The sequence below is a fragment of the Lutra lutra genome, chromosome 8 (genome assembly GCF_902655055.1).
Source record: "Lutra lutra chromosome 8, mLutLut1.2, whole genome shotgun sequence".
Lineage (NCBI taxonomy): Eukaryota > Metazoa > Chordata > Mammalia > Carnivora > Mustelidae > Lutra > Lutra lutra.
In genome coordinates this window covers 70,231,329-70,258,645 of record NC_062285.1, presented here as the reverse complement: position 1 = coordinate 70,258,645, position 27,317 = coordinate 70,231,329, and the positions used below count along the sequence as shown (strand labels likewise).

The 27,317-nt window shown below is 38.4% G+C and overlaps 1 protein-coding gene across 1 annotated transcript in view; it reads left to right on the top strand.

Moving 5' to 3' along the window:
• The window catches only part of FGD4 (FYVE, RhoGEF and PH domain containing 4), a 220,411-nt gene extending 193,602 nt beyond the window's left edge, over positions 1–26,809 (top strand). The window contains 10 exon segments of the mRNA XM_047740878.1: positions 802–940; positions 3,320–3,378; positions 3,711–3,857; positions 10,487–10,659; positions 14,721–14,751; positions 14,967–15,059; positions 15,379–15,504; positions 18,697–18,837; positions 21,472–21,612; positions 22,998–26,809. Of these exon segments, the coding sequence (XP_047596834.1) occupies positions 802–940; positions 3,320–3,378; positions 3,711–3,857; positions 10,487–10,659; positions 14,721–14,751; positions 14,967–15,059; positions 15,379–15,504; positions 18,697–18,837; positions 21,472–21,612; positions 22,998–23,255 (1,308 nt within the window). The 3' untranslated portion in view covers positions 23,256–26,809.
• Positions 26,810–27,317: the final 508 nt, after the last annotated feature.

Genomic DNA, 27,317 nt, shown 5'->3' with positions numbered 1-27,317 from the left:
GCCTAATGAAAAATTAAAATTTTCTGAGAGATAATAAGATGCTCAGATCTTATTCTTCTATGTGTAGTCTTTTTTAAGTTCAAAGGAAATGACATTTATGGTAACCTTATTATTAAATAGTTTCTGTTGAGTCCAAAGTCATTTAAAACAGTTGTGCTTAGTGAACCTCATTAAATATATGCATCTTTTAAAAAGCTCTGAAGTATGATTCAATAATGTGACCACACAAACCCTTCCAGTGACTGACTGAAGTGGTTGCCAGCAATCTGGAATTTTCTTCCTTAACATTCTACTTGATTTTTCTTTCTGTTCTTAGACTAGATTGATGGGGCTCAAATTTTAATGTTCTAAGAATCTGGGGTATTTTAAAATGCATGTTCGCAGGCCTTAGCCTCAGAGATTCTGGTTTCATAGGTTGGGAAGGGGTTCAGAATTTGCATTTTTTTTTAAGATTTTATTTATTTTATTTGACAGAGATCACAAGTAGGCAGAGAGGCAGGCAGAGAGAGAGGGAGGAGGAAGCAGACTCCCTGCCGAGCAGAGAGCCCGATGCGGGGGGCTGGATCCCAGGACCCTGAGATCATGACCTGAGCTGAAGGCAGAGGCTTAACCCACTAAGCCACCCAGGCACCCCCAGAATTTGCATTTTTAACAATGCTTTAGATCGATCTGATGGAAGTGATCCACAGACCACACTTTGTAGGGAAATACTGCCCTTGAGGAAAGTTCTGCAGGACAGTGAGTTTTTACATTGGCCGACTTAATTTTTAAATCTTTCTTCAAAAACCTTTCTCATTGTAGAAACAGAAGATCTGTGGGAGCTTGACTTTGCAGCATCACATGCTGGAGCCTGTTCAGCGGATTCCCCGGTATGAGATGCTCCTGAAGGACTACCTGAGGAAGTTGCCCCCTGATTCTCCGGACTGGAATGATGCTAAAAGTAAATGCTTCTCTCCCGCCCTGTCTCTATTATAGGGTAATCAAGTGACCAGGCAGCCTTGTGGTTAACAAGCAAGATATATCTCACAGCCAATTTAGTAAAATATTGCTGCCAAAAAATAACCTCCCTGGAAATTGTCATCAACATCTCAGTTAGGCAAGCACTTCTGAGCCCAAATCACAGGTTTAGAGCAATGCAAATCTCATTTCTCCTGCTGATTTCACGTTAATCATTAACTTGAAAATCTGAAACTATAGTCTTAGAGACATCTGGCCTAGCAATACATAATTACCCTCTCACAGGAAGAATATAACCATTCAGAATTACTGGTGCTACTGGTTAATTAGATAGGTTGATGTATACCAAGAAAGCTAAAATGACATTTACTATGTAAAAATAACCTAAGCAAAGTTGGCTCTACCTACCCTGAAAGAGAAGAGAAAATGATGCTTTTTAGTGTCAGTTAACGTCTTCCCAGGAAAACTTTATTCCTGTTCTCATTGTCTTCTGTTTTTTCCTTAGGTCCTAATGAATGGGGTTTTTTTAAGGCTCAGGAGCTTCAATACTTTAGCTTTCACTTGTACTTTAAAAAAATCAAAGCTAATGACTCTTGATCTCTAGGGGTCATAAGTTCAAGCCCCTCACTGGTTGTATAGCTTACTTACTTAAAAAAAAAAATTTATCAGGGGGTGGCTGCCTGGCCCAGCCAAAGAAATATGTGACTCTTAATCTAGGGGTCATGAGTTCAAGTCCCACTTTGAGTGTATAACTTACTTTAAATTTTTTTTAATTAAAAAAAAAATGAAGGGCAGAATGCAAATTTAAGGGATAGAAATGGCTTAGTGTCAAGAACTAACAATGCTGCTGTACAATCTTAAAACATAGATACTTTGCTAATAATTTCTTGTCTTTATTATAAGTGTATCCTGGCAAGAGATGAGGAATACAGAATACAGTCTTTGGTCTTGGCAGCCTGGGTCTTTTTTTTGAACAGAGGCTTTCTCTGATACACTTCTCCCACCACCCAAGTGAGTCAACAACCACAGGAACTTCTCTTCTTCCCTTTCGCCCTTTACAGTTTAGAATTATCCTGACTTGACGTCTTCCACTTTCCACTTCATGCCCACTTCCCACTCATCTGGCTGTGTGGTTGGTTTTAGAGGCAGAAGTGGTAGTAGTAGGGTCACCACTCCTCTCTTCCAACTGCTGATCCCAGGTTATTTTATTCTGTCTCCCTCTACCTTGGATCCTGTAGGGAATGCACAGAATTGCCCTAATCAGGATAGTCCTCCAATATCTAAATAAAAATTCAATTTCTTCTATACTCAAAGACTTAGACTTGCCCTAAGGTGGCAGTGTCAACAATGAGAAAGTTAGCAACACTATAGGGTATTTTATTACTCTCTTTGGTTGCCCATTGCACCTAAAATTGTAAGGAAATCACGGAGGTGCTTTTAGAGACCCAAAGGAGAGAAGAAAGCAACACAAGTACATTTTGTTCAGCCATGGAACAAAGAAGGCAGAGAATTTGGTCTAGAAGAAATAAGGTTGTTGTAGTAACAGAATTAATCAGGCTGGTATTCATAAGATAGAAAGGAAAGAGCAGGTCATGATTTAGGATTGAGGGCATTCCCTGGGGTTGATCCAGCAGGAGGCCTCAACCTCCACAGTTCCTTGCCAGCAGTGCTGGAGGCCCTCCCTTGCCCATACCAGGCAGTTCCCATTCCCATCTCTCCCACCACCTGTTCAGCATAAAACCTTCCATCAGCATTGGCATCAGAGAATTCCCTGTCACCTGAGCAAGACTAGAACTGTGAGTGTGCTTTCCCAAAGAAAGTTGTTTATGCTTGGTGGTTAGTTTGCTCATAAAACTCACAAAACAGTATTCCTGCTGAAATGTTGTAGAACTTTGAGCCAGAAGACGTAGGTTGCAGTGTGGCCCTAGAGTATCGTAGTTGTGGAACTTTAACCAAGCCACTTCACTTGCCATTTGTCTCCTCTGCCAGGCGGGGTTAGCTAACAGACTCTCCATTCAAGGTTGTGTCAGAATGAAGAGACATAATATATATGAAAGCGTCTGGCAAAGTGCCTTGTGCCAGTCCAGTGTACATGTATTTGTTAATTTTGAAGCTTCATTATATAGGTCATATGTATAGTTGTATATGACTATTTATAAGGAAATGCCCACATGTTCCAAGTAATCTGCTTACAAATGAACTCATTAAAGTATCTGTTTTGTAAATGGAAATTGCCCCTGCTTTTGGTGTCAGATGTGGTCATCAGTCTCAGATTTCTTCTTATTGTAGTATATGTTATTCAGCTATCTAGTAGCATAGGAACAACAAAATACATTTATTTAATTTCTTTTTTTCCATTTAGAATCACTTGAAATTATATCTACAGCAGCAAGCCATTCTAACAGTGCAATAAGAAAAATGGTAAGTGATTTTCAAAGGAGATGGGAATCTTCTAGTTAGATAATTGTTGATAACATAGCCTAATGTTATCTGTAGGTTTGGACCAAAATGAATTGATACAAGTGAACCAAAAAGATTCTTTATTAAATGTATAGTGTTGTGGAGAATAATCCTCTCCCCTCTTCTCCCAGGTTTCAATTTGCTCATAACTGACACATTTTATACCAAATTTATGCTTAGTCCCAATCCCTTCTGAATTATCCAGATTTTAGCTAAGGTCATTGTATTATTAAAGCTACTAAGGTAAAACCTTCCTTTATTTGGTCTTGCTGTGCTTTGTTTTAATTTTCTAGGAGAACCTAAAGAAACTGTTAGAGATTTATGAAATGTTGGGAGAGGAGGAAGACATTGTAAATCCTTCAAATGAACTAATAAAAGAGGGACAAATCCTCAAACTCGCTGCTCGGAACACATCAGCACAAGAACGCTACCTTTTCTTAGTGAGTATTATAGTGTGAGCCGGTCACATAAGAGTAATTCATTAACGTTGTTCTGTACATGTTGGAAAAGTAGGGTGCTTGCTTGCTAACAAAAACAATTCTGTCTAACCTGGTTTAGTCAACACTCTTAGGATTCCACAAAAGTGAATGTCTTTAGTAACTAAAACTTGTTCTTTCAAGGACACAAATCTTAGAGTATTTTAAAAATATTGTTCTGTGTACTTACCACATATCAGTTACTTTAGTAACACACAACTGAAGACAATTTAACCTGTCCGTGATAATCTTAGCTATCAATGTACGGGGGAAGGTATGCTGTGTTTTCTCAAATGTTCCTTGTTTCAGATTCACTCCTTCCTTTAATTCTTATAGGTGAATGAGTACCATTTTCTGACCGGAGTTCTCTTCCTAATCCTCTCTGATCGCTACTTTTGATCTTTCCAGTTTGAGGAAATGTATCCTCAAGGTTTTGAAGTTTGTGCCTAAAATATCTCTGTGAAAAGTACATGAGTTTGCTATATAGTTCCTTTTCACTGGAGTAGGTCCCTGTCCCTTCCTTTACTTCCTGGAAATGACATTTAGTCTGTGGCTTATCTCAAATGTAAGAGCTCTTCCTGGGGCATCCAGGCCATTATGTTTTTAGTCTCTGTTCATTCTAGTTCCTTTCTCTATCGGTATACTGATAATCACAGTACTAGCCAATGTGGAGTAACAATAAGTTAACACTGAGTCGTAGCTCAGTAGATGTTAGCTGTTATTATGATTGTTATTAGAGTCACAGAAACAGAGGTGCATTGGTCATGAGGCTACCCAGTGCCTGGCACATTCTCAGTGTGTGACTCACGTCTGACTTTGGGCTACAAGGCAGTCATCCCACCATAATATGAGTTTAATTGGGAGCTTACAGGTTTTCATTTTCTGGTTACAGCCTCCTTAGAAAGGAAAACTTACAGGAACTAAATATCATGCATAGGGGTGTTCAGGATCTCTCATTTTCCAAAAAGAACATTTGGTTACCATATTATCTAGCTGTTCTCCTGAGTTTGTGTAACTCAAGAAAATTGAAAATATATGTCTACATAAAACATGTTTATGAATGCTTACAGCAGAATTATTCATAATAGGCAAAATATTTGGACATATGGATATAGTGGTATATCTATGCAATGGAATGTTATATGGCCATAAAAAAGAGAATAATGGTTTACATGCTACATGGATAAACTTTGAAAGCGCTGTGACAAGTGAAAGAAGCCATTCACAAAAGTCCATTCTATATGATTTCATTTATATGCGATGTCCAGAGTAGGCAAATGCAGAGAGGCAGGAGATATAAGTAGTGGTTGCCTGGGGCTGGTGGGGAAGAGGAAATGAACATAGGGTTTCCATTTGGAATCAGAAATGTTCTGGAATTAGATAGTAATGAGGATTGCACAATTTACAGCTATATTAAAAACCACAAATTGTACATTTTAAAAGGGTAAATTTTACATTATATAAATTATGTCTCAATAACTTTAAAAATTTATAGATTTTGTCCAATTTAACTGTAAAAGTCTTCATTTGAGCACAACAAAAGTGCTTCACCTCTCAGAGGTTATATAGAGGGCTAAAAATGTAAAGCAAGGATTGTGATATCTTGTCAGGGTTCAGAGGCCTATTTATTTTGAAATACAGGTTTTATTACTCAGGTGTGGTGAGGCCACTAGATCAGGAAACAGTTGCCATGAGAAACATCATTATACTCACAGATTCCCAAAGGGAGAGGCATGCCATAACATGGGGTTACTGAGAAAACAGCGGGGTCCATAAGAGGGCAGAAGGAACACATGTGAGCAAGAGCCTTTCTTGTGGTTCAGTGAGAAAGAAGGGGCAAGGCAGCATAAACAGGTTTAAAATCTGCTAGTTTAAATAATTCTATCAGGCTCTGGGGCATGCAGGGGCTGCTCTCTGGTACCTGCTCCTGGCAGGGGAATACTGGCCCAGTAAGGGCTTAAGAAAGAAGACAGCCGGGGTGGGCTCTGGATGGGTTGCTTTCCATAGGAAAGGCGTGCCTGTAGGTGAGTCATTTACTACTTCTAGGAAGTGGGTAACCCTAAGAGGGACAAGTTCCTCTGTTGTCAGCAAAGCCCCAAGATGTCAAAGCATCAAAAAACAGATCAAAAAAGACATACTTAATATACTATTTTGGGTAAAATGCATAGAAGTTCATGTCTCTTCCCTTTGCCTATACCCTTCCTTTAGGTGCTTTGGTACTGCTCCTTTCCTGTCTTCTGGATTATACTACAGTTTCAATAGTTAAGCTTCTAGCTCTGTGTCTAACCGATTGCCTGGGTTTAATTTCACATTTGAGAATTATTCTGGAAATACTTTAAGGTTGAATATCTTGTTGCAGAGCCAAATTAAGCAGCTCTTTGGAGGACAGATGGCAAAGAGCCTTGGGGGAATACAGCCGTAGTGACTTTGAAGAAAGGACCCATCTTGTTCCAGTTATTATAAGCTATTAAACCTCTCTTGCCGTTGCCTCCCAGGAGGATGGAGTCATAGAGCAGGAGTGACCGGAATTCGTCTTGGGAAGGCCATCTTAGAAGCATGTCTATAGGTCCGTTCTGCTAATTCCTGCATGCCACCCACCTCCACCCCTGCTCTTTGTCACACACTCTTCCTCTTCACAACACACTTTTCTTGCCATAGAGCATCTTGGTTGTTTGTATGTAGAAACTTCAGAAGTACCATTTTTATCCTTCTGTCTCTAGAAAATGAGGGCTAGTTTTTGGGTATCCTACCCTGGTGATCTCACATTTCTCTAAAGAGCCCAATTGCGTGTAGAATCCGATTTCAGCTTTCAGCTGAGCCTCCCATGTTTGCTCATTCACTGGCCCCCACACCATGCTTTTTTCTGTTACTGCCGGATACTCTGTTGACTAAATCAATTGATCACACACCTGACATCTGAAAGTTTAAAAAAAAAAATCACCGGATTATCCCATAGAATGGCCCAAGAGGTTTTATTCTTGGCCCTTTGTTGTTCTGGTCTTTATTTCCTTGTAGCTTAACAGCTTTCAGGTTTTTTGCCCCTTGACTCATTTAAACTTTGAATACAAGAGCAGGCACTGGGAATTTTTTCCAATCATGTGCTTTTACAAACTTTAAAACAAACTTTAATGAAACTGTCTCTGGTGAAACATAACATTGAATTGTCTCACTCAGGTATTTCAAGACCTTTGAAATAAGTAGCTGAGGACCACTGGAGATGAAGAAGGGGGACTCTGCGCTTTTAATAAAATCAAGGCTGCCTTCTAGCTACCACTTTCAGAACTTGCCCCACCAGCCAGAGATCACATGTCCCTCATGCCTTCTGGCCATGGATAAAAAGCAGTCTCCTGCACTGAAAGGGAAGGCCATCTCCTTGGTGCTGCAGTTGCTCTGAGTTCCTCTTTGAGCGTCAGCAGAAACCCACACGGAAGGGGATGGTGGCTTTTGCCACAACATCAAGGTTCACAGAGGGAACAGAGGGCATCTACGGCTTTGTAAACAATATTTCATGTCCTTACGCTCATACTTTGACCTCTAGGAAGAAGAAAAAGAGTATTTATGGACTAGCATTAGATTGTGATAGGAGTTATGTAATAATAAATAGTTATTGACAGTTTACAATGTAACGTGCCACTTAGGAAGCATCTGTAATTAGGGAAATGTAATCCTGCAAGCATAAAATGGAAAGAGAAACATATCATTTATAAGATAGTCTGTCATCTTGTATGAGTGTCACCACAAAAAACAAATGCCTAGAACTTCCATATTCATGGACTGTTTCTGTAAAATGACAAGACTTTACTGAACCTTATAAAGTGAACTTGAGTACAAGGAGTAGATAACTCAGAAATTTAATGCCATAGCATTACATTTGTCGCTCAGTTTGTGGAAGCATGAGGTGATGGTTGCCATCCTGAAGGTTGAACCTTGGAGCCCCCAGGTAGCTCAGTCAGTTAAGTGTCTGACTCTTGATTTTGGCTCAGGTCATGATCTCAAGTCGTGAGATGGAGCCCCACATTGGACTCTGTGCTGGGCGTGGAGCCTTTCTGGGATTCTCTCTCCCTCTGTCTCTGCCCCTACCCACTCTCTCTCCCCCTGTCAAATAAATAAATCTTGAATAAAGAAAGAAAGTTGAGCCTTGTGCCTGTTGGTGGCTGCTTTGCAGTTCCATGTGCACTGTTCACAGCCTTGACCAAATCCCCTTCCGAGAAGGCCTTCCTACGAGATCGGAAAAAAGTGTTAACAGGAACAGTTAGCAGCAAGCTGTTGTCTTAATCAAGCTGGGGTGGGGAGGAGAGCCTTTCTGAGTGTTTTCAAGTCCCTGAATCCCATGTACTGCAATGAAGCTGGAGATTGCCACACTTAGAACGCAAGGGACAGTTGATGGTAGGTCGTTAGGGTTCCCTGCTGGCAGTGGAAATGTGAAATGTGCTGCCTAGGTGCATGGTGCTCAAGGGTGTTTAGTACCCTTTTATTTCTGCATTATCCAGTGTGGAAATGAAATTTATGACACTTGGTTACAGGAACTTGCAAAATAAAGTGTAAGGAACAGATGAGAAATCTGAGAAATCTGCTTTCAGAATGAGTGCAGTGGACAGTGTCCCTTAAACTGGTCAAAATGTTTTAGAAATCCGTGCACATCTCTTGTCTTGATGGCTCTGTGGAGCTAAATGGAACTGGCAGAACAGGACATTTTTCTGGATTTAATCCTCTGACGGAGATTTTCATAGATAATAATCCTGAGACATGAAAGGTTACATAGTGCACAAAGTTTAAATCCCCAGTTGTTCTTGTCTTTGAAAAATATATGTAACTCTAGAAGCAGTATCAGGAACAATAAATATGAAGAAGGTAGAAGATAAGTATGGGCCTTCTTTAGGAATCCACCTACAAATTAACCTAAATATTTAGTCTTTGCTCCTTTTGCATGTTTCAGTATTTTCAAAAGTGAATTAAAAGTCTCCCCAAACTTACTCTTTGGTCCTAATTAGTAGGGGTGGTTCATTCTTTTTTTTTTTTTTTTCTTTTCAGCGTAACAGTATTCATTGTTTTTGCACCACACCCAGTGCTCCATGCAATCTGTGCCCTCCCCAGTACCCACCACCTAGTTCCCCCAACCTCCCACCCCCAGCCCCTTCAAAACCCTCAGGTTGTTTTTCAGTGTCCATAGTCTCTCATGGTTCACCTCCCTTCCAATTTCCCTCAATTCCCTTCTCCTCTCCATCTCCCCATGTCCTCCATGTTATTTGTTATGCTCCACGAATAAGTGAAACCATATGATAATTGACTCTCTCTGCTTGACTTATTTCACTCAGCATAATCTCTTCCAGTCCCATCCATGTTGATACAAAAGTTGGGTATTCATCCTTTCTGATGGAGGCACAATACTCCATAGTGTGTATGGACCACATCTTCCTTATCCATTCGTCAAATAAATAAATCTTGAAAAAAGAAAGTCGAGCCTTGTGCCTGTTGGTGGCTGCTTTGCAGTTCCATGTGCACTGTTCACAGCCTTGAAGGGCATCTTGGTTCTTTCCATAGTTTGGTGACCGTGGCCATTGCTGCTATAAACATTGGGTACAGATGGCCCTTCTTTTCACTACATCTGTATCTTGGGGTAAATACCCAGTAGTGCAATTGCAGGGTCATAGGGAAGCTCTATTTTTAATTTCTTGAGGAATCTCCACACTGTTCTCCAAAGTGACTGCACCAACTTGCATTCGGGATGGTTCATTCTTGAGTAGAAATGGAGCATTATACATAATTTGATTCAGTTTCAAAATAAAGTCCTTCATTTTAAAAGAAAAGCTGGTAAAGAAGATCTTTAAAAATTTTTTACTAGGGGCGCCTGGGTGGCTCAGCGGGTTAAGCCTCTGCCTTCAGCTCAGGTCATGATCCCAGGGTCCTGGGATCGAGCCCCATGTCGGGCTCTCTGCTCAGCAGGGAGCCTGCTTCCCCCTCTCTCTCTACCTGCCTCTCTGCCTACTTGTGATCTCTGTCAAATAAATCTTTAAAAAAAAAAAATTTTTTTTTTGCTAAAATATATGACTTTCCTATCCATACATGATGAATTCTTAAGATGTAGGCCAATAAAAAACAGTAACTTCGTTTTTTACATGAGGTTTAGTGTGTTAATCCCACATGTTCTAAAATAATAACTTGGTTTTTTTTTTAACTTAACAGTAAGCACACTGGCAAAAATAATTGTTAAATAATACTTGTTTCCTCTACCAGCTATTGTAGACAATTAGAAATTTTCTTGCCTAAGGACATCAGCTTATATGGTTGAGAACTTCAATTCCTGGTGTATGTAAAGTTCTTTATAAATTGTTATTGAACTTAATTGAACTTATTTTCTTCATAGTACAAAATGATAATTTGTTTACTTAAATATCAATAAAATATTATGAACTAATAAAGGGAAGTATAAATGTTAAAATAAGGTAATTTTGATGCAAGCATAAAATCTCAATAGTGTTTAAATAATCTTGCTCACATAAAGGGTATGATATTCCCTAGGGCTACTTGTAATACTGGTTGCTTCCTTCCTCCTTGTTTTTCTATTTACTGATGTGTGCCCTGTGTCCTTGCAGTTCAACAACATGTTGCTGTACTGTGTACCAAGATTCAGCTTGGTGGGCTCTAAATTCACAGTTCGAACCAGGGTAGGCATCGATGGGATGAAAATTGTGGAGACTCACAATGAAGAATATCCACACACTTTCCAGGTGTCTGGGAAAGAGAGAACACTAGAACTGCAAGCCAGGTGAGAGAAGCCTTCCTATCACACAGCTTTCCGAAAGCATCAGAATGAGTTGTAGGACAGAATAATTCTGAGGATCTTTCCCAAATGAATACTATAGATCTCTGGGAATCTGGATGGACATAAGTAAAGAAACAGAATCTCTTAAAACGGAGGAATCATGTTATCCCTTTTGATTCCTTCATTAGTGCCTAGAGAGTAGTTTTCAGACATTAAGAATTCAGTACATTAAATTGACTCTTCAGATTTGCTAGGTGCTCAGAGAATGAAGTGGTTGCCTTCAAGCCAGAGTTTTGAGTCTCGTAGGAAAGGGTGCTCCCCTAAACCCCCTCCCTCCACCCTTCCTTTTGGTGCCGATGTTCGTTGATGCATCAGAGAGGCAGAGTATAAAAGGTAATGATTCTCCTGCCACATTTGGAGGATATAGGAAGGGGACCATTTGGGGTTATAGTGGCATCTAGAAACCAGGACTTCTGGAAGGCATGCTTCTTCATACAAGCTTTGTTGAGTTGGGAAGAAGGACGGGGGTTCTGGCACCCATCTGCTTAACATAACCAGGATTGGAAAGAAAAAACTATGAGAACCACTACGATGGCTCATAGCTACCTTGTGTGTAAACCTCTGAAAGATAGAGTGTTGTCTGGTTTTAAAATATCTGCCTGAGAAGACTACCTTCCATCTCTCCTACAAAGGCTTATCATGGTGCAATTTGGGAACCTTCAGAAGGTCACACAGATCAGGGGTTAAGTACCAATCCTGACTCTGATGGTTCCGATATCCTAGAATCTGGAGACTCAGCACTTCTGTTCCTTTTTGTTCTCTTATACCAATAGCATATGGTTCTGGCTGCTCAGATGAACTCATCCTGGATATTTGTACGTAGTAACTGTGTCGAAGTTTGAAGTTCAGACTTTTAAAGGAGAATAATTCATTTCAGCAGGAATCTGCCCAGGGAATCAGGGAATTGGTGAAATTACAGTTAAGGGAAATAGGGCAGGCTGGTACAGTTTGAAGAAGTAGCCCTATTGGCTTCCCACAGAAAATCTATACTGAACCTGCCATTACTTAGCTGCCAGGGGACTGGCCTAAGGACTAGAAGGTGGCATTTCAAGCATAAGTTAAAAGTGTAGAGGACTTGGCTTTGCATGGCATGCTTTTCCTACCTTATGGTGGGATTTGGGCTCCAACCACCAAACCCAAGAGAAGAATGTATTATGTATGCTGTGTTTGGAGGCTCCTAACCTGAGTCCTTGCTCAGTGCTTGGCTCACCGAGCGATTGGTTCTGGCAATAGGGAGGATGCATCAGTAGTTCTGACCATCAGAGGAGTCTTCATTGCAGAAGAACTAAAGCACCACTGCTCTGAAATCCAGCATACTTCCAAATCTGCGAACCCAGGAGAGGTGTTAAAACAGCAAAAGAAAGATTATCAAGGTTTTGGGGGTGGTTGGCTAAATGGAAACGCCAGCTACCTGAGGAATTTTCTTAAGTACAGACAGTAATCACTTTGTAGAGTTCCAATATGCAGTATTGGATACATTTTTTTTTAAAGATTATTTATTTATTTGACAGACAGAGATCACAAGCAGGCAGAGAGGCAGGCAGAGAGAGAGGAGGAAGCAGGCTCCCTGATGAGCAGAGAGCCCGATGCGGGGCTCGATCCCAGGACCCTGAGATCATGACCTGAGCCGAAGGCAGTGGCTTAACCCACTGAGCCACCCAGGCGCCCCTATTGGATACATTTTAATTAGCATTGAAAACACAGTCATTTTTCCTTAAATTTCTTATTCCCCTCATCTCATTGCTCAGTTATATTTATGATTATATGGTGAATTGAAGAGCTGAATTAAGTAATTACTTTTCATCTTGTCTATGATTCTTTCAAGAGTAAGGACAAACATTGAAAGTCTCAGAACAGGGGCGCCTGGGTGGCTCAGTGGGTTAAAGCCTCTGCCTTCAGCTCGGGTCATGGTCCCAGGGTCCTGGGATCGAGCCCCATGTCGGGCTCTCTGCTCAGCAGGGAGCCGGCTTCCTCCTCTCTCTCTCTGCCTGCCTCTCTGCCTACTTGTGATCTCTGTCTGTAAAATGAATAAATAAAATCTTTAAAAAAAAAAAAGTCTCAGAACATCAGAGTGTTATGGGGATTACATGAGCCCAAAGTTCAGTATGTATTTGGAGATATTTAAAGATCATTCTCTTCCGAAGCCACCTGGGAAAAAAGGGTTCTGCTTTTCCTGCTAAATGAGTCAGCCTGAAGACTGACCTTTTACACTCTGCTTCCTCTTTCATATTTAAAAGAATATTAAGTATTCTGTCATGTAGACTTTTTATGTAATTATTTTATATTGCTAAATGAATAAAAAAATAGTAAGTAAATTAAAGGAGTAAAAACTCTGCATGACTTGAGAAAGTAAAACAAAAAGCATTAGAGACTTGTCAAGTTTCTTTGCATTTCAAAGGCTAGAAGCATCTAGGAAATAACTGTGTTTCCAGAGCAGTGGAACTCATTTTATCCAGGCAGGGGACTGCAGTAGTGAGAAATCTCTTTTGAGGGACAAGATTGAACCCCCCCCTGCCACCACCAAGGCTCTTGGTCCAAGGATTCCCCAGGCGAACAATAAGCAGAATCTTCCATTTGACGGTATGGATTCCAGCAGCATTCTTGGCACATCTTGACGCTCAAGAAGAAATTTGCATGAAAGGTAGATGATGTCATAGGAGCAAAACTCCTGCCATATTCACCCTATGTGATACCTGGGAGTGAGGCATGTGACCTTCAGGCTGGAACTCCAACTTAGCCCTAGCCTACCAAACACATGCAAATAAATGCATATAAACATTTGCATAAATGCAGATAAACAGAGCCCACTCTTTTGGCATTCTTCAAATTCCTCCAGCATAGAGATCTAGTTCTGTCTAGAGTCTACTAAAATGGGGACTTTTCTAATATACTCTGTGACAGCAGCCAGCTGGATAAGCTACCTGCAAGGGAGATGAAATAAATAAAATTTGCCTCAATAGGAAAATAGATTTGACTATAGTCAAGGAAAATAGATTTGACTATAGTCAAGGAAAATTTTTCCTAATGGAAAGTATTAAATACTGAAGTAAGTCCATTAACCTGTGAAACTTCCTTCTACAAGCATCTAAAATGCTTGCTTTATCTATAATAGGTTAAATACGGTGTTGCCTAAAGCTTTCTAGCAAAATTGTTTATCAAAGGAAATGTTAAATAGCTCCCTGAGGACTTACAAAGATGTTTTAGATTCTAGAGCATAATTATAATATTTTCTAAGATGGTTTGTGACTAGTAGCCTTCAGAAGCCCCCTGTGTTTTCTTAAAGGTGAATTGGAAGACTGGTTGTATAAATATCTGGTACAATGCTAAATCTGCAGTTACCTAACATACTGAACTAGATGATCGTTGTTAAACTTAACATTAGGGCAATTTATTAATGGAAGCTAAATGTAACTCTCCCAGTCAAAAGTTATGTGTAGCAAAGTGGATGGTGTAAAACTCTGTTTTAGGGGTGTCTAGGTGGCTAGGTGGTTAAGTGTCTACGTTCCTTCTCAGGTCATGATCTCCAGGTCCTGGTATAGAGCCCTAGAGCAGGCTCTCTGCTCAGCGTGGAGTCTGCTTCTCCCTCTTCACCCCCCCATGCTCGCTTGCTCTCTCTCAAATGAATAAGATCTTTTTTAAAAATTAAAAATAATAAAACTCTGTTTAAGAATTTATTTGTTCAGGGATGCCTGGGTACCTCAGTTGATTAAGCACTGACTCTTGATTTCGGCTCAGGTCAAGATCTCAGGGTCATGTGTCGAGCCCCCGGGCTCCACCCCCAGCTTAAAATGATCTCTCTCCCTCTGTACCACCCACTTGCTTAAAAAAAAAAAAAAAAAAAAGTATTAGTTTGATTGCCAGTGATTCTGTTTAATTTTTATTATAACTCCTTCCTAGGCATCCCTGAATTTTCCACAAAGTTGGAACAGCATTAAAGCATAGTTTTATTCATGAGGTGTAACTCATTAATGTTCTGTATTCACTTGAATTTTGTTTTGTTTTAGTTCTGAGCAAGACAAAGAAGAATGGATTAAGGTAAACCATATATCTATTTTTAATTTTTGTTTTTTGGTAACCTTCGTCTGTGTGCACAAACATGCACATATAATAGTGTACACATATTGTCATCAGAACAAGGTCATTTAATTTTTAAGATCATTCTTACATCATAGACACTTGTTTGATAAAGCATTTTCATTAATTTGCATGTGATATTTTAATGTGTGCTCTGAATCTCCTTTATATTTTAGGCTCTTCAAGAGACCATTGATGCTTTCCATCAGAGGCATGAAACCTTCAGAAATGCAATTGCAAAGGATAATGACATGCACTCAGAAGTTTCTGTAAGTTGAAATGAATTCTTTAAGTTCTTTTCTCTTTGCAGTTGCAGATCTGTCTAATCATTTTCTTATGTTGCCTTTTTTCTTTGCAATGCCAGAACTGGCTATTTAGACAGAATCTCATTCTTTCTTACATGAATACAATATGAGTGCCTTTGTATGGTGCTTAAACTTCTTTAAACCTTTTATTTCTTTTCCTAGGTCTTGAGTTTCAAAGCAAGATATGAGCAGTGTTGTCAAAGTGCTTTTTAATAAATAAGTAAATAAGTAAATAAATAGATGGAAATGACAGCTTTTTCTATTAAAACTCGATCCTATTTAGACTGCTGAGCTGGGGAAAAGAGCTCCAAGATGGATCCGAGATAACGAAGTAACGATGTGTATGAAATGCAAAGAGTCTTTCAATGCACTGACAAGAAGAAGGCATCATTGTCGAGCATGTGGACATGTGAGTGAGATTTCTTTTTTTCTTTTTTTTTTTTTTGTGAGATTTCTTAATGATCATAAGGTTGCTAGTTAACTAGATAGGTGTTATATAATCATCGAGTTTGAAAAGACAAAAAAAGTCATTTAATTAATCAGCCACCTAATTTATAAACTTATTTTGGTGATGGCTATGTGCAAAGCACTGTGCTGGGTCCTGAAGAAAAATGGTAAGCAAAATGATACCCTTCTTCACATATCTTACATTCTAATGGAGAAAATAACAAAAGTCAAGTAAATAGACAAATAAGCATTTCAAATTACTATAAAAACAAGAGGTAATGAAGAGGTTAGAATGGAGAATAATGTTAATGTAGGAGGACTTAAAACCACTTTTACTTAGAAAAATGAAGACCTTGGGCACCTGGGTGGCTCAGTTAAGCGTCCGACTCTTTATTTCACCTCAGGTCATGATCTCAGGGTCATAAGATCAAGCCCTGTGTCTAGCTCCACGCCCCGGCAAGAAGCCTGCTTAAGATTCTCTCTCTTCCATTATGCTGAGTGAAATAAGTCAAGCAGAGAGAGTCAATTATCATATGGTTTCACTTATTTGTGGAGCATAACAAATAGCATGGAGGACAAGTGGAGATGGAGAGGAGAAGGGAGTTGAGGGAAATTGGAAGGGGAGGTGAACCATGGGAGACTATGGACTCTGAAAAACGATCTGAGAATTTTGAAGGGGTGGGGGGTGGGAGGTTGGGGGCACCAGGTGGTGGGTATTGTAGAGGGCACGGATTGCATGGAGCACTGGGTGTGGTGCAAAAATAATGAATACTGTTATGCTGAAAAAAATAAAAAAATTAAAAAAAAAAAAAAAGAAAGAAAAGTAAAAGCAAAAAAAAAAAAAGATTCTCTCTCTTCCTCTCCATCTGCCCCTCCTCTCTCCCTGTCCCCCTATTAGAAAAATAATAATAAAGAAAAGAAAAATAAAGACCTATCTGAAGGTTGTTATTTAAGCTGATGAGGGTGAGAAGGAGCTAGCCATGCCAAGGAAGGTGGGAAAGGTGTGGAGTGGCACTCTATGTCAGAAGCCCTCAGATAGGAGAAGGTTGGGTCTGCTCTTGAGGTGCCAGAGGTCATGAGGCAAGAGCCCGATGAGTAAGTGGAACTGTGGCATAAGAAATAGTTAGAGGTAAATAATAACCAAAGGAGTTGATGTCCTTGAGAAAACAAGAGATAGAATGTAAATAGCATAAGTGGAAGTTCGGGCTTCTGCTGGGAGAGGGAGACTTCCCTCCATTATAACAAAAAAGAAAAAGGTAATGATGGGTGCAAATGTGGGTGTGTTTTTGATTTTGTGGTAGGAAATTTTCAGCATAATGATAATTATGTTGTCATTGAAGTATGAGGAAGAGTCATCGGCTGAAAGAAAAGGGGGTAAGTGTGGAGAGGGGGGAAGAGTCAAGAAAGAAGGCTCAGTATGAAATAGTTGTCTCTGGGCAGGGGAGTGAGCCTCCCCAAGGAACAGGTTGTGGACTGCTCTGTGCCCATTAGAGGTTTATGGTTATGCATGTAAAGGGACACTCAGTCCATTTACTGGCAAGGTTGTTCTCTCACAAAATTCAATACCTCTGGCCAGAGAAGGCAGGTGACAGGTTTTCAGTGATTTGAGTTGTTTCATATAGAAAGCGTGAGGAAGAAGAAGGCATGAAATAAAGCAGGAAAGAGATAACAGGTTTTGGATAGCCTTGTAAACCAAGCTGAAGGTGATATACTTTCTTCTAAAAAGTGACAAGTAAACAGAGAAGGGTAGGCATTGTAGTGCTGTAATTTAATATACTACTAGTATGCTAAAGTGCAAAACTGTTCGTATTGATAGTTCTTTTAGATTATTCTCTTACTGCAGATTTATTCTTCCATTTTTTTTCCTGAGTTTTCTCTCAGTGAAACAATTCTGTGATCAAATTCAGTTTGATAGCAAACAACTTTTACCCTCCTCATGGTTAGACTTTTTGATCTGTCATTGAGTTTGCTTGAAATGATTTCAGGCATTGACTGGTAGTCTTACCTTCAGTAAACAAACAGAAGGGTGTTTGAATGTGTATTACCAAAATACTATAATGTGACTTGGAAATAAATAAGGTGGTAGTTGATATGAATGTGCAGATGCAGGCATGTCTAATTTCAAATCCAACAGTAATTTCATTGTAATTTTGAGAAAACAATGAATAGTTCTTTATCATGAATTTACAAGCTATGAACCCAAATGAAGTTTTACTAATATTTATATGTTCATAGTTTATTATAAATTGGGAAAATATGCTTCCAGAAGCAAGAAGATAATTTTTTACAGATTTTATTTAAATTCCAGTTTAATATACAGTGTAATATTAGTTTTAGGTGCACAATATAGTGATTCAGCCCTTACATACAACACCCAGTGCTCATCACAGCAAGTCCCCTCCTTACTCCCCATCACTGTTAAGTGCCTTCCCTACCTCCCTCTGGTAATGATCAGTTTGTTCGCTATAGTTAAGACTCTGTTTCTTGGTGTGGCCCTCTCTCTCTTTTTTTCCCCTATGCTCATTTGTTTTGTTTCTTAAATTCCACATATGAGTGAAATCATATATTTGTCTTTCTCTGACTGACTTCTTTGCTTAGCATAATATTCTGTAGCTCCACCTATGTCATTGCAAATGGCAAGGTTTCATTCTTTTTGATGCCTGAGTAATATTCCAGTGTGTGTGTGTGTGTGTGTGTGTGTGTGTGTGTGCGCGCGCGCGCGCGCGCGTGTGTGTGTGCGCGCACGCGCACGCCACATCTTTATCCATTCATCAGTCAGTGGACATTTGGGCTCTTTCCAAAGTTTGGCTATTGTAGATAATGCTGCTATAAACATTGGATGCATATATCTGTTTGAATTAGTATTTTTGTAATCTTTGAGTATAATTGCTAGGCCATAGGGTAGTTCTATTTTTAAATTTTTGAGGAACCTCCATACTGTTTCCCACAGTGGGTGCACCAGTTTGCATTCCCACCAGTAGTGCAAGAGGGTTCCTTTCTCCACATCCTCCCCAACACCTATTGTTTTTGTGTTTTTTGTTAGCCATTCTGACAGGGGCGAGGTAGTATCTCATCATGGTTTTTAACTCTTTCTTATTTATTATTACTGTGATTATTGCTCAAACCATTGATTATTCACTCTTTTTAATTTAAGGTGGTTTGTTGGAAGTGTTCTGATTACAAAGCTCAACTTGAGTACGATGGTGGAAAATTAAACAAAGTTTGTAAAGACTGTTATCAAATAATCAGTGGATTCACAGATAGTGAAGAAAAAAAAAGAAAAGGAATTTTAGAGGTATGGAACACTAAATGTTTGGTAACATTTAAATTTTTATGCAAGGAATGTAGAATTGTCTTTTAACCCTGAAGAATACAAAAGCATATTTTGTTATTTCTCTTAATATTTAACAATTTGAAGAACAAGCAAGATTCATACTTTTGTCCTATCTTGCTGAATTTGGGGATCATACTCAGTTGTGTAGAAAGAAGAGGGACAAGTGCTGTATTTTAATCACATGCATTTGAGAGTGAAATATGATGGTTTTGTAAAGATGCCTATTATCAAATATTAGAGTATTAATCGTCTCTTCCAGTGCCTAACTTACGGTATATTTTTTAATAGAAAAGCTTTTCTGTCAATTTTATCATATTGGCTTCAAAAGCTATTGTTTGAAATTATTAGAATTCATATTAAAGTATTTATTACCTGAAAATATCTACCAACTTATTGCATTAAAAGCATCATTTAATAGCCAGTGACACTCATCTGGTAACTGCATTGAAATATTATTGAAATGTCTTGCAAATGAATTTGACTCATGTTTTCAAACTAAAGTCAGAACCTCCCAAGCCGGGGAACTATAATACAGCTTGTATCTGAAATGAGTTTTACACTCAAAAGCACATTAATGTAAGGAATAAATTATGTAGTAAGGCCTTTGTGGCAGAAAGTTCAACATAGCCTGGATGGTCTGTGAAGAATAATAGGCTCATGATCAGACTCCAATATATCTAAAGTCAGAGACACACTTGGTTTATAAAGAATTTCCATGATTTATTAAGAATCAATAAGCATTTATTGAGCATCTATACAGTGTAAGCTTACAAAGGTCATTTCTGTTAACTAAAAAAGAATCCTAAACTTCAATGTCCATTGAAGGTTAAAGTATAGGCTGACAAGCTCAAAGTATAAAACTGAATCCTTCTAGGGTATATATGTTGCTTATAGGCAGACCAAGGCTGGAAGGTGGAGACACATTTCATTGGCTTCCAGGAACACAGCCTTGAGACTTAAACACAGCAACTGATGAAGCTGGCATAATAGAATGAGTCAAATAACTTGTGCTAAGGGATGAATTTCAGCCTGTATCTATGAAATAAAAAAACTCTAGGTAGTTTTCTCAAAAAAATCTTTATTTGGAGGACAAGTTACCAGGTTAACACATTTAATCAAATAAATATATAATGTGAGGTCAAGATAATATATATATGTGCACATTCGCACACATGTACACACGTATTTGAAACTGGCTTCATCCCTGGGGATAAAAACATATGTTTATAAAAAAATATTTGTTTATGAAACTGGCTTCATGCCAGCGAGTTTGTTATGTGCTCTAGACCAAAAGTCAACAAACTTCTCCAGTAAAGGGTCAGAGAGAAACTATTTTAGTCTTTTCAGGCCAAAAGGAAAAACGGAATATTACTTCTATAACAAGAAAAAAAAAAAAGAAAAATATTTTCACAATTTTTTGAAAGAATTCAAAATTTAGTAATAACTTAGTATAACTTTTTATAATATGGCAATAAGACTAGAATTCTTCACGAGTAAGGGAGAGAGCAGTTTGTTTAATTGGAGTCCAGAGTTAGTGTTTGCTGTCGTCAAATTGGTTTTAAATGTTCATCCTTAAAAACTATTCTTAGCTCATAGGCCATACAAAAACAAGTGGTGGGCTGGTGGGCCCTAGTTTGCCAGCCAGTGCTTCTTAAACTGTCTGTGATGAAGGGCCAGTTTTATTTCCAAATCACCACAGCTCAATATTTTTGTAACATAATTATGTTGCTTGTGTGTTATCACAAAGCCCATTTGCTCTAGAAGTTTCTAAGTGCTTACTCTTACTTTCTGTGCTTTATACTGAAGGGGTAGCAAAACAGTCTGAACCAGCACTGTTCAGTGGTGGGCATTGAGTAGCACTACCCTAACGATTAGAGCAATCGAAAATAGAAACAAACCACTCGCTTCCCATAATGTGCATAATAAAATCTATCATTTAGTCCAAGGGTTTTGTTTTTGTTTTTTTTTTAACCAGAGATATAGGTATCAGGAGACAAAGCAGAAAACTGTAAATGGGTCTACAAAGAGTTGTTGCCATTTTCAGAACGTTTAAATTATCTCAGATTCCAGGACAAAACTTGCTGGTCAGTATTTGCCTTTTTGCTGTTGCACTGTTACACAGTTGAAGCTGGTATAGCATTGTGGTAAAAGGGCAGGCTCTGGATCCAGACCCAAATGCCTAGCATACCGGTTCCTAAATGTGTGACCTGGGGACAGTTACTTCATCTCTGAACCTCATAGATAAGGGAAGGGGTATCTTCTTAGTGTCAGTGTAAGGATTAAATGAAATAATACACATAGTGAACTAAAAAATGTGCCTGCATAGCAAGCAGTCAGTGAATGTTTAACTTTATTTAAATTTCAGGTCTGGTGCTACAAAGAGTTAAAATTCACTTAAATATTTTCCCTGGCTCATGAAAAATCTAGATGAGTATTTAAATAAACATTGCCATGAACCTTTTTGGACATTCCCAAGAGAAATTTTATATGAATGTATTGTACTTTGTGATTATTCCCTTAAGGTGAATTACTTCTCTGCCTGGTTCATTTTGTGTTCTCTATCTCTCTCACTCTCTTTCCATTATATTTTTCTAGATTGAATCAGCAGAAGTATCTGGAAACAGTGTAGTGTGCAGCTTTCTTCAGTATATGGAGAAGTCAAAACCTTGGCAGAAAGCTTGGTGTGTGATCCCCAAACAAGACCCTCTTGTGCTGTACATGTACGGTGCCCCCCAGGTATCTAACCTGCATCTTTCTGAAGGGGCAGAGGTCCTGGGGCATAGGCGGAGGTGAAGAGACACTGAACTCAAAATCCTTCCATTACTTCTCCACAGAACAAGAGAGCTCAGACAGTTGCATTGTCTTTCATTACAGTTGAACAATAATTAGGAACTAAAATTCAAGTTTAAACTGACTTTTATTTTTTTAAGCTTTTTTTTTTTTTTTAAAGATATAGCCCATAGTTTCTTCACCCTGTGCAGCATTTGCCTTCTCCCCTCCTCTCATTCCTATTCAGTGATTTGAGAAAGGATGAGCTGGATTGGGAAGGGGTATGGGAAGCAGGGGTGAAGCAGAGGAAGAACCAAGGAGGAGAAGGAGCCTGTTTGGTGAAGGGAAATAATTATAGGTTTGGGTTTTGTTTTGTTTTGTTTTTTTCCTGAATGGATGGATACCTGAAGAAGAAAGGAATTTGAGAGGAAAGGGAATTTAAATCAACCTCAGATTTTCATTGTCCAGTAACAAGTTTCTAAGAACCATGTAAACATGGACCTGAGCTAAACCTGAGGGAGTAACAGAGACACAGGTTTAGCTTCTAACCAGAACAGCACCAGGCCTTGTGGAAAAACACCTGCATTCACCTGGAAATAGATAAAATCTTAAATGTACCTGTTGTATTTTAGCCTATATCCATATTAAGGGCTGGTAAAAAAAATTTTTAGAAATAAACTTAACACCTGGCTGGCTCAGTCAGTTAAGCACCTGCCTTCAGCTCAGGTCGAGATCCCAGGGTCCTGGGATCGAGTTCTGCATTGGGCTCCCTGCCCAGCCAGAAGCCCGCTTCACCCTCTCCCTTAGCTGCTCCCCCTGCTTGTGCTCTCTCTCTCTCAAATAAATAAATAAAATCTTAAAAAAAAAAAAAAAACTTAAAATACCAAGGTATATATTGTCTTCTATTTCATTATTTTTCCTATATCCTTTTCTTGTCCTTAAATAAATTGATACATGAATGAATGGATCACCAAATAAAACTGTTTGGTAATCAAATCATCATTAGCATTTGGTGGTTTTGTACAGTAAGATAACTATTATTCTTTCCCCTTTTCATCTGAATGAAGAGCTAAATGGACTCCTTCACAGGGGGGTGGGGTGTAGGGTCTGTGAATCTTGGCTGATTGAGGTATCTGCTCTCATTCGTTAATTCACTCAGCCAACATTTTCAGTGACCTCATGTCTGGGCAGTATGCTAAGCACTGGATCCTAGTCTCTGTCCACAGAGAGCTCATAGCATGAGTCTTTGTGGAACAGCAATAGGGAAAGGGTTAGTGGGAGCCAGATCACAAAGGGCCATGGATAACAAGCGAATACATCTCACACTTCTATGTACCATGTTTTTTCCTTAGGACGTCCGAGCCCAGGCCACCATTCCACTCCTCGGCTATGTTGTGGACGATCTGCCAAAGAGTGCAGACCTGCCCCACAGTTTCAAACTGACCCAATCCAAGTCTGTGCACAGCTTTGCTGCAGACAGTGAGGAACTGAAACAGAAGTGGCTGAAAATCATCTTTTTAGCTGTCATAGGTGAGACACCAGATGGTCCCAATAAGCATCCAGCCACCTTGGATGATCATGCTGAACCTAAGAAAAAAATAGAATGCTGAACTCCAGGACCATCCATGACATGAAGGTCTCAAGATTTACAGCCCAAGACATTCCCAGCCTTCCTTATTCATCTCTTAGCACTTTATGTTGGAAAATATAGGCTCATAAATGCATCTTTTGGGGGACTATTTTCCTATGTTTCTGTACCCTTAGTGAAACTGATGTGCAGAGCCATTCTACCTATAAAAGTTTGAAATAATGTGAAAATGGAGCATTTTTTTAATGAGCTAGTCCTTGCATATGTACTTTGTCTTGAAGAAGATGGTATCAATGGATTCTATCACTATCAGGTTAGAATAGGCCACTGCATCTAAGGTCCTTCCATGTTTTCTCCCTCACAGGTAGGACTTGTAACAGTTTGAAAGATATACCTCCATGTTGCCAAAATAGATTCATGGTATTAAAAAAAAAAAATACAGGGACAGTTTAGGCTATTAACTTATTTAATTTAGTTTATAAAGCTCAAGCTGCATAAATAATGTAAGGTCTTTTAAAACAAAAAGGACAAATTGTTGATGTTCAAACTTTCAACTTATTAAAAAAAGATAGTACTTGTTTTTGTAGAAATATTCCTAAGAAGAAACTATCTCAAGTATATAGCAATTATGTGTATATAGTATTAAATATGGATATAATTATATTATACATGCTTTTCTCTTCAGCTTTAGGTTCATATTTGTCTCTAATTTATTTTTTAAATATAAAGCATGTTTTATCTTGGATTTGAACAATGTTCTAAATTTCAGAAATGTTTTTGGTGGTTTATGTTTAACTGATTGATATCTAAGGGTATTGATATTTTTATAATAAGAAAAAGCAGTAATTTATGTGGCATGGGATATATTAGTTCCAACAGTATTTTTAAAGTACTGTTTTTTCGTTCTGTGCCTATTTAAAACAGTGCCTCTCTTTGAAGGTGCTAATAATACCTATTTAAATATATAATGAGGATTTAATTAATGCTTCAGTCTTAAGTATTTGGCCACTGGGGTGGTCGAAGTCACACAGGTTATTTTACCTTTCACAGTCCTGCAATTGTTGCAGCAGTTAATATCAGCATGTGCAAAAATGTTCACAGAAACCTAAACTGTACAAGATACCTGACTTGATATAGAACTGGGACATATGGAAACTATGTTTATTGTAATGTTTTTCTATTCTGTAAGGCTATTAAGCATGGTTAAATGAGGACTATACATAATTAACACTTAGATAACTGTGTGGGCCTATCCTTTCGTCAGATGGGAAACAAAATTCACATGTGATAACCTGTGTTTGAGGGGCAGGTAGATAGATATTAGAGGGAGTTTATGCTCAACTCTTTAAACCACCTCAGTAAAGAAGAGGAGGGGAAACACAGTAATGAAAAGCAATATTTTAATGGCAGGTTTGGGAGGTACAAGATGTTTGAAGAGAGTCTGAGCATTTTTTCCCGTCATCTGGGGAATTTTTAATAGTCAAAACATGATTTCTTATCACAAAGGCTGCTCTTCATTATAGTGTGGTTGTGATTAAGATCTCACATTAAGTTGGCTATTTAAGTTAATCTTTTTCTCAGATTAGGTATTTTTTACCCATTTACCCTGTTACGCCCCAAACATTATCACTTTTAAATGCCTAAGTCTGCTAGAAATCCACAAGAACGACCCCACTATCTTGGCTTTTGAGAATTATATCTTTTTTTTTTTTTTTTAAGATTTTATTTATTTCTTAGACAGAGATCACAAGTAGGCAGAGAGGCAGGCAGAGAGAGAGAGGAGGACTCAGGCTCCCCTCGGAGCAGAGAGCCCGGCATGGGGCTCCATCCCAGGACTCTGGGATCATGATCTGAGCGGATGGCAGAGGCTTTAACCCACTGAGCCACCGAGGTGCCCTGAGAATTATATCTTAAGTGTAGAATGGATTCACTCAGAATTTGAGACAGCCACACATTTATTCAGGCCTGTCGTTTTAAGAAATATTTGAAGTCTCTCCTTTTTCCCCCCACTCCAAAGGCGAAGGTAAACTAATTATGGCTGACAAAATTAGATTGCCTTCCTCTATAAAAGGAATTTCAGCCATGATCATTAACATTAAACCAAATATTTGGAATCAGAAAGAGATAAAGGTGTAGCTTCTTAAGCCCTATCACATCAGGGACCGACTGAAAGAAATGTTACATTACTTCTCTTTTCAAATTGCGAATCCTATGCGGGGAGGTGTTGTGTGTGTATGTACAAAGTATTTATTCAAGGTGGCTTTTGAGATGGTTACATTTCATAGCCGTAGGTGATGTATTGGCATTCTTAATCTCCAGAAAAGAGAAGCAATAAAAACATAGAAGGATTATCAGGAGAACATGACTTTCGTAAATTGTGAATAGAGCAATGGAAACATAAGGGCCAGTTTAGAAGATTTATGGGCCAGATTGTTTTTGAAAACTATTTTGAACAGTGAGAAGATTGTTATCCTGCAATAGGAGTAACATGGATACACTCAAGTTTTGGCTCAGTAAATATCATTATTATTTAATTTAGATTATCAAAAGAGTAAGTAAAAAGAATATTGTCATGCTCTTAACATTATCTTTAATTTTTCCAAAAAATTAGAAATAATAGTACTAGAAGAGAATTTCTGGTTATCCAGTTACCATCTTTCATGGCACACCCCATGTTCTTTAGACAAGCACAAAGAGAAGCATTGAGGCAGGCTTACCTGTTTCTCATAAAGAGTCACTAGTGCTTTTACTTGGAGGAAGGCAAGGGAATACTCTTAGGCATTTAGTAAACATCCAGCTAAACCAAAAGACATCAAAGTGTGATTGGTTTCAAGAACCATCATATGTCTTGGTTTCTGAGACACCTGAGCAGCATGACGAATTAAACATAAAAAAACAATTGATTGCTTTCCAGTTAAAAACAACATTCCATATAGGTTTTATTCTTTATTTTCCCTAATCTGGTGCTTTCCAAGTCATCTTCAAAGTGCCCTTTCTCCAAACTTAAAAAATACTTCTTTGATAGAAACTGCTATTCATTACAAAACATTCCAGTTTTTTTAAGCTTAAATTTTGCTTTTACTGAAAGTCTACCATTTGGTATATGAAGTATGAAATGTAGTGCAGACTTATCTCCAGGTTTTAAGTGGGACTCAATAATGATAAATGCCACCAGCCACTTTTGTAATAATGGCATCTACAATGCCATCATGTATGCAAGCAATAAAATTCTTCAGGGTAAGTTTTTATACTGAAATTTTAATAAGAATGCCCCTAGCCACAAGGATATAGAGAATTAACTTTTAGAAATGATACTATAACTCAAATTGCTGAGTATAGGGAAGGGAAGGGTGGGGGACATTATTCCTTGGATTGAAATAACTGTCAAAAGCATTTTTCCTTTTGCAAAGGGTATGGATGGTGAGAGAATTAAGCACATCTGCACTACTTCATCAAGCTACATTTCATTTTCCGTGAAGTTTAATACAGCATACAGGTTGGCGTACTTACCTTCATTGGGTGACCTACCCCAATTAAAAAAAAAAATACTCCAACCTAAAAAATTACTGAAATTTTTATGAGAACTAACCTTTTAAATGTGCCCTGTCCCCATATATAAATACACATTTGGATTTTTTAAAAAGAGTACTTGTCGTAGTCATAAGTATATAAACTACAAACTTCATAGTACTGCAGGGTTGTTAAAGATTCATTGATGCCTTCTAAAAACCCTATATCAAAAATACTTTCGTGAGCTCACAATTCTGTTTTATTTTCCCTTGTCTACTTTGTGGAAACAGGGTAGGTTTTGTTTGTTTGTTTCCTTCCAAAGTTTAGATCCCATTTATGATTATATTTAAAGCCTTAAGTTCTTATTCTGAGAATATTATCTGTGATAACTCTAATAATGATCTTTCTGGACTAGATATATCCAGAGGAAAAGGCACCAACAGGAGCAAATAAACTTCTAAGGAACAAAGATCTTATTTTTTGCAGGTATCCTTGTATAATGCAGAATAGAAGATTAATTAAAATTTCCTACATCATGTGATGTTCATGTTAGCGGGTCTAAGATTAAGCACAT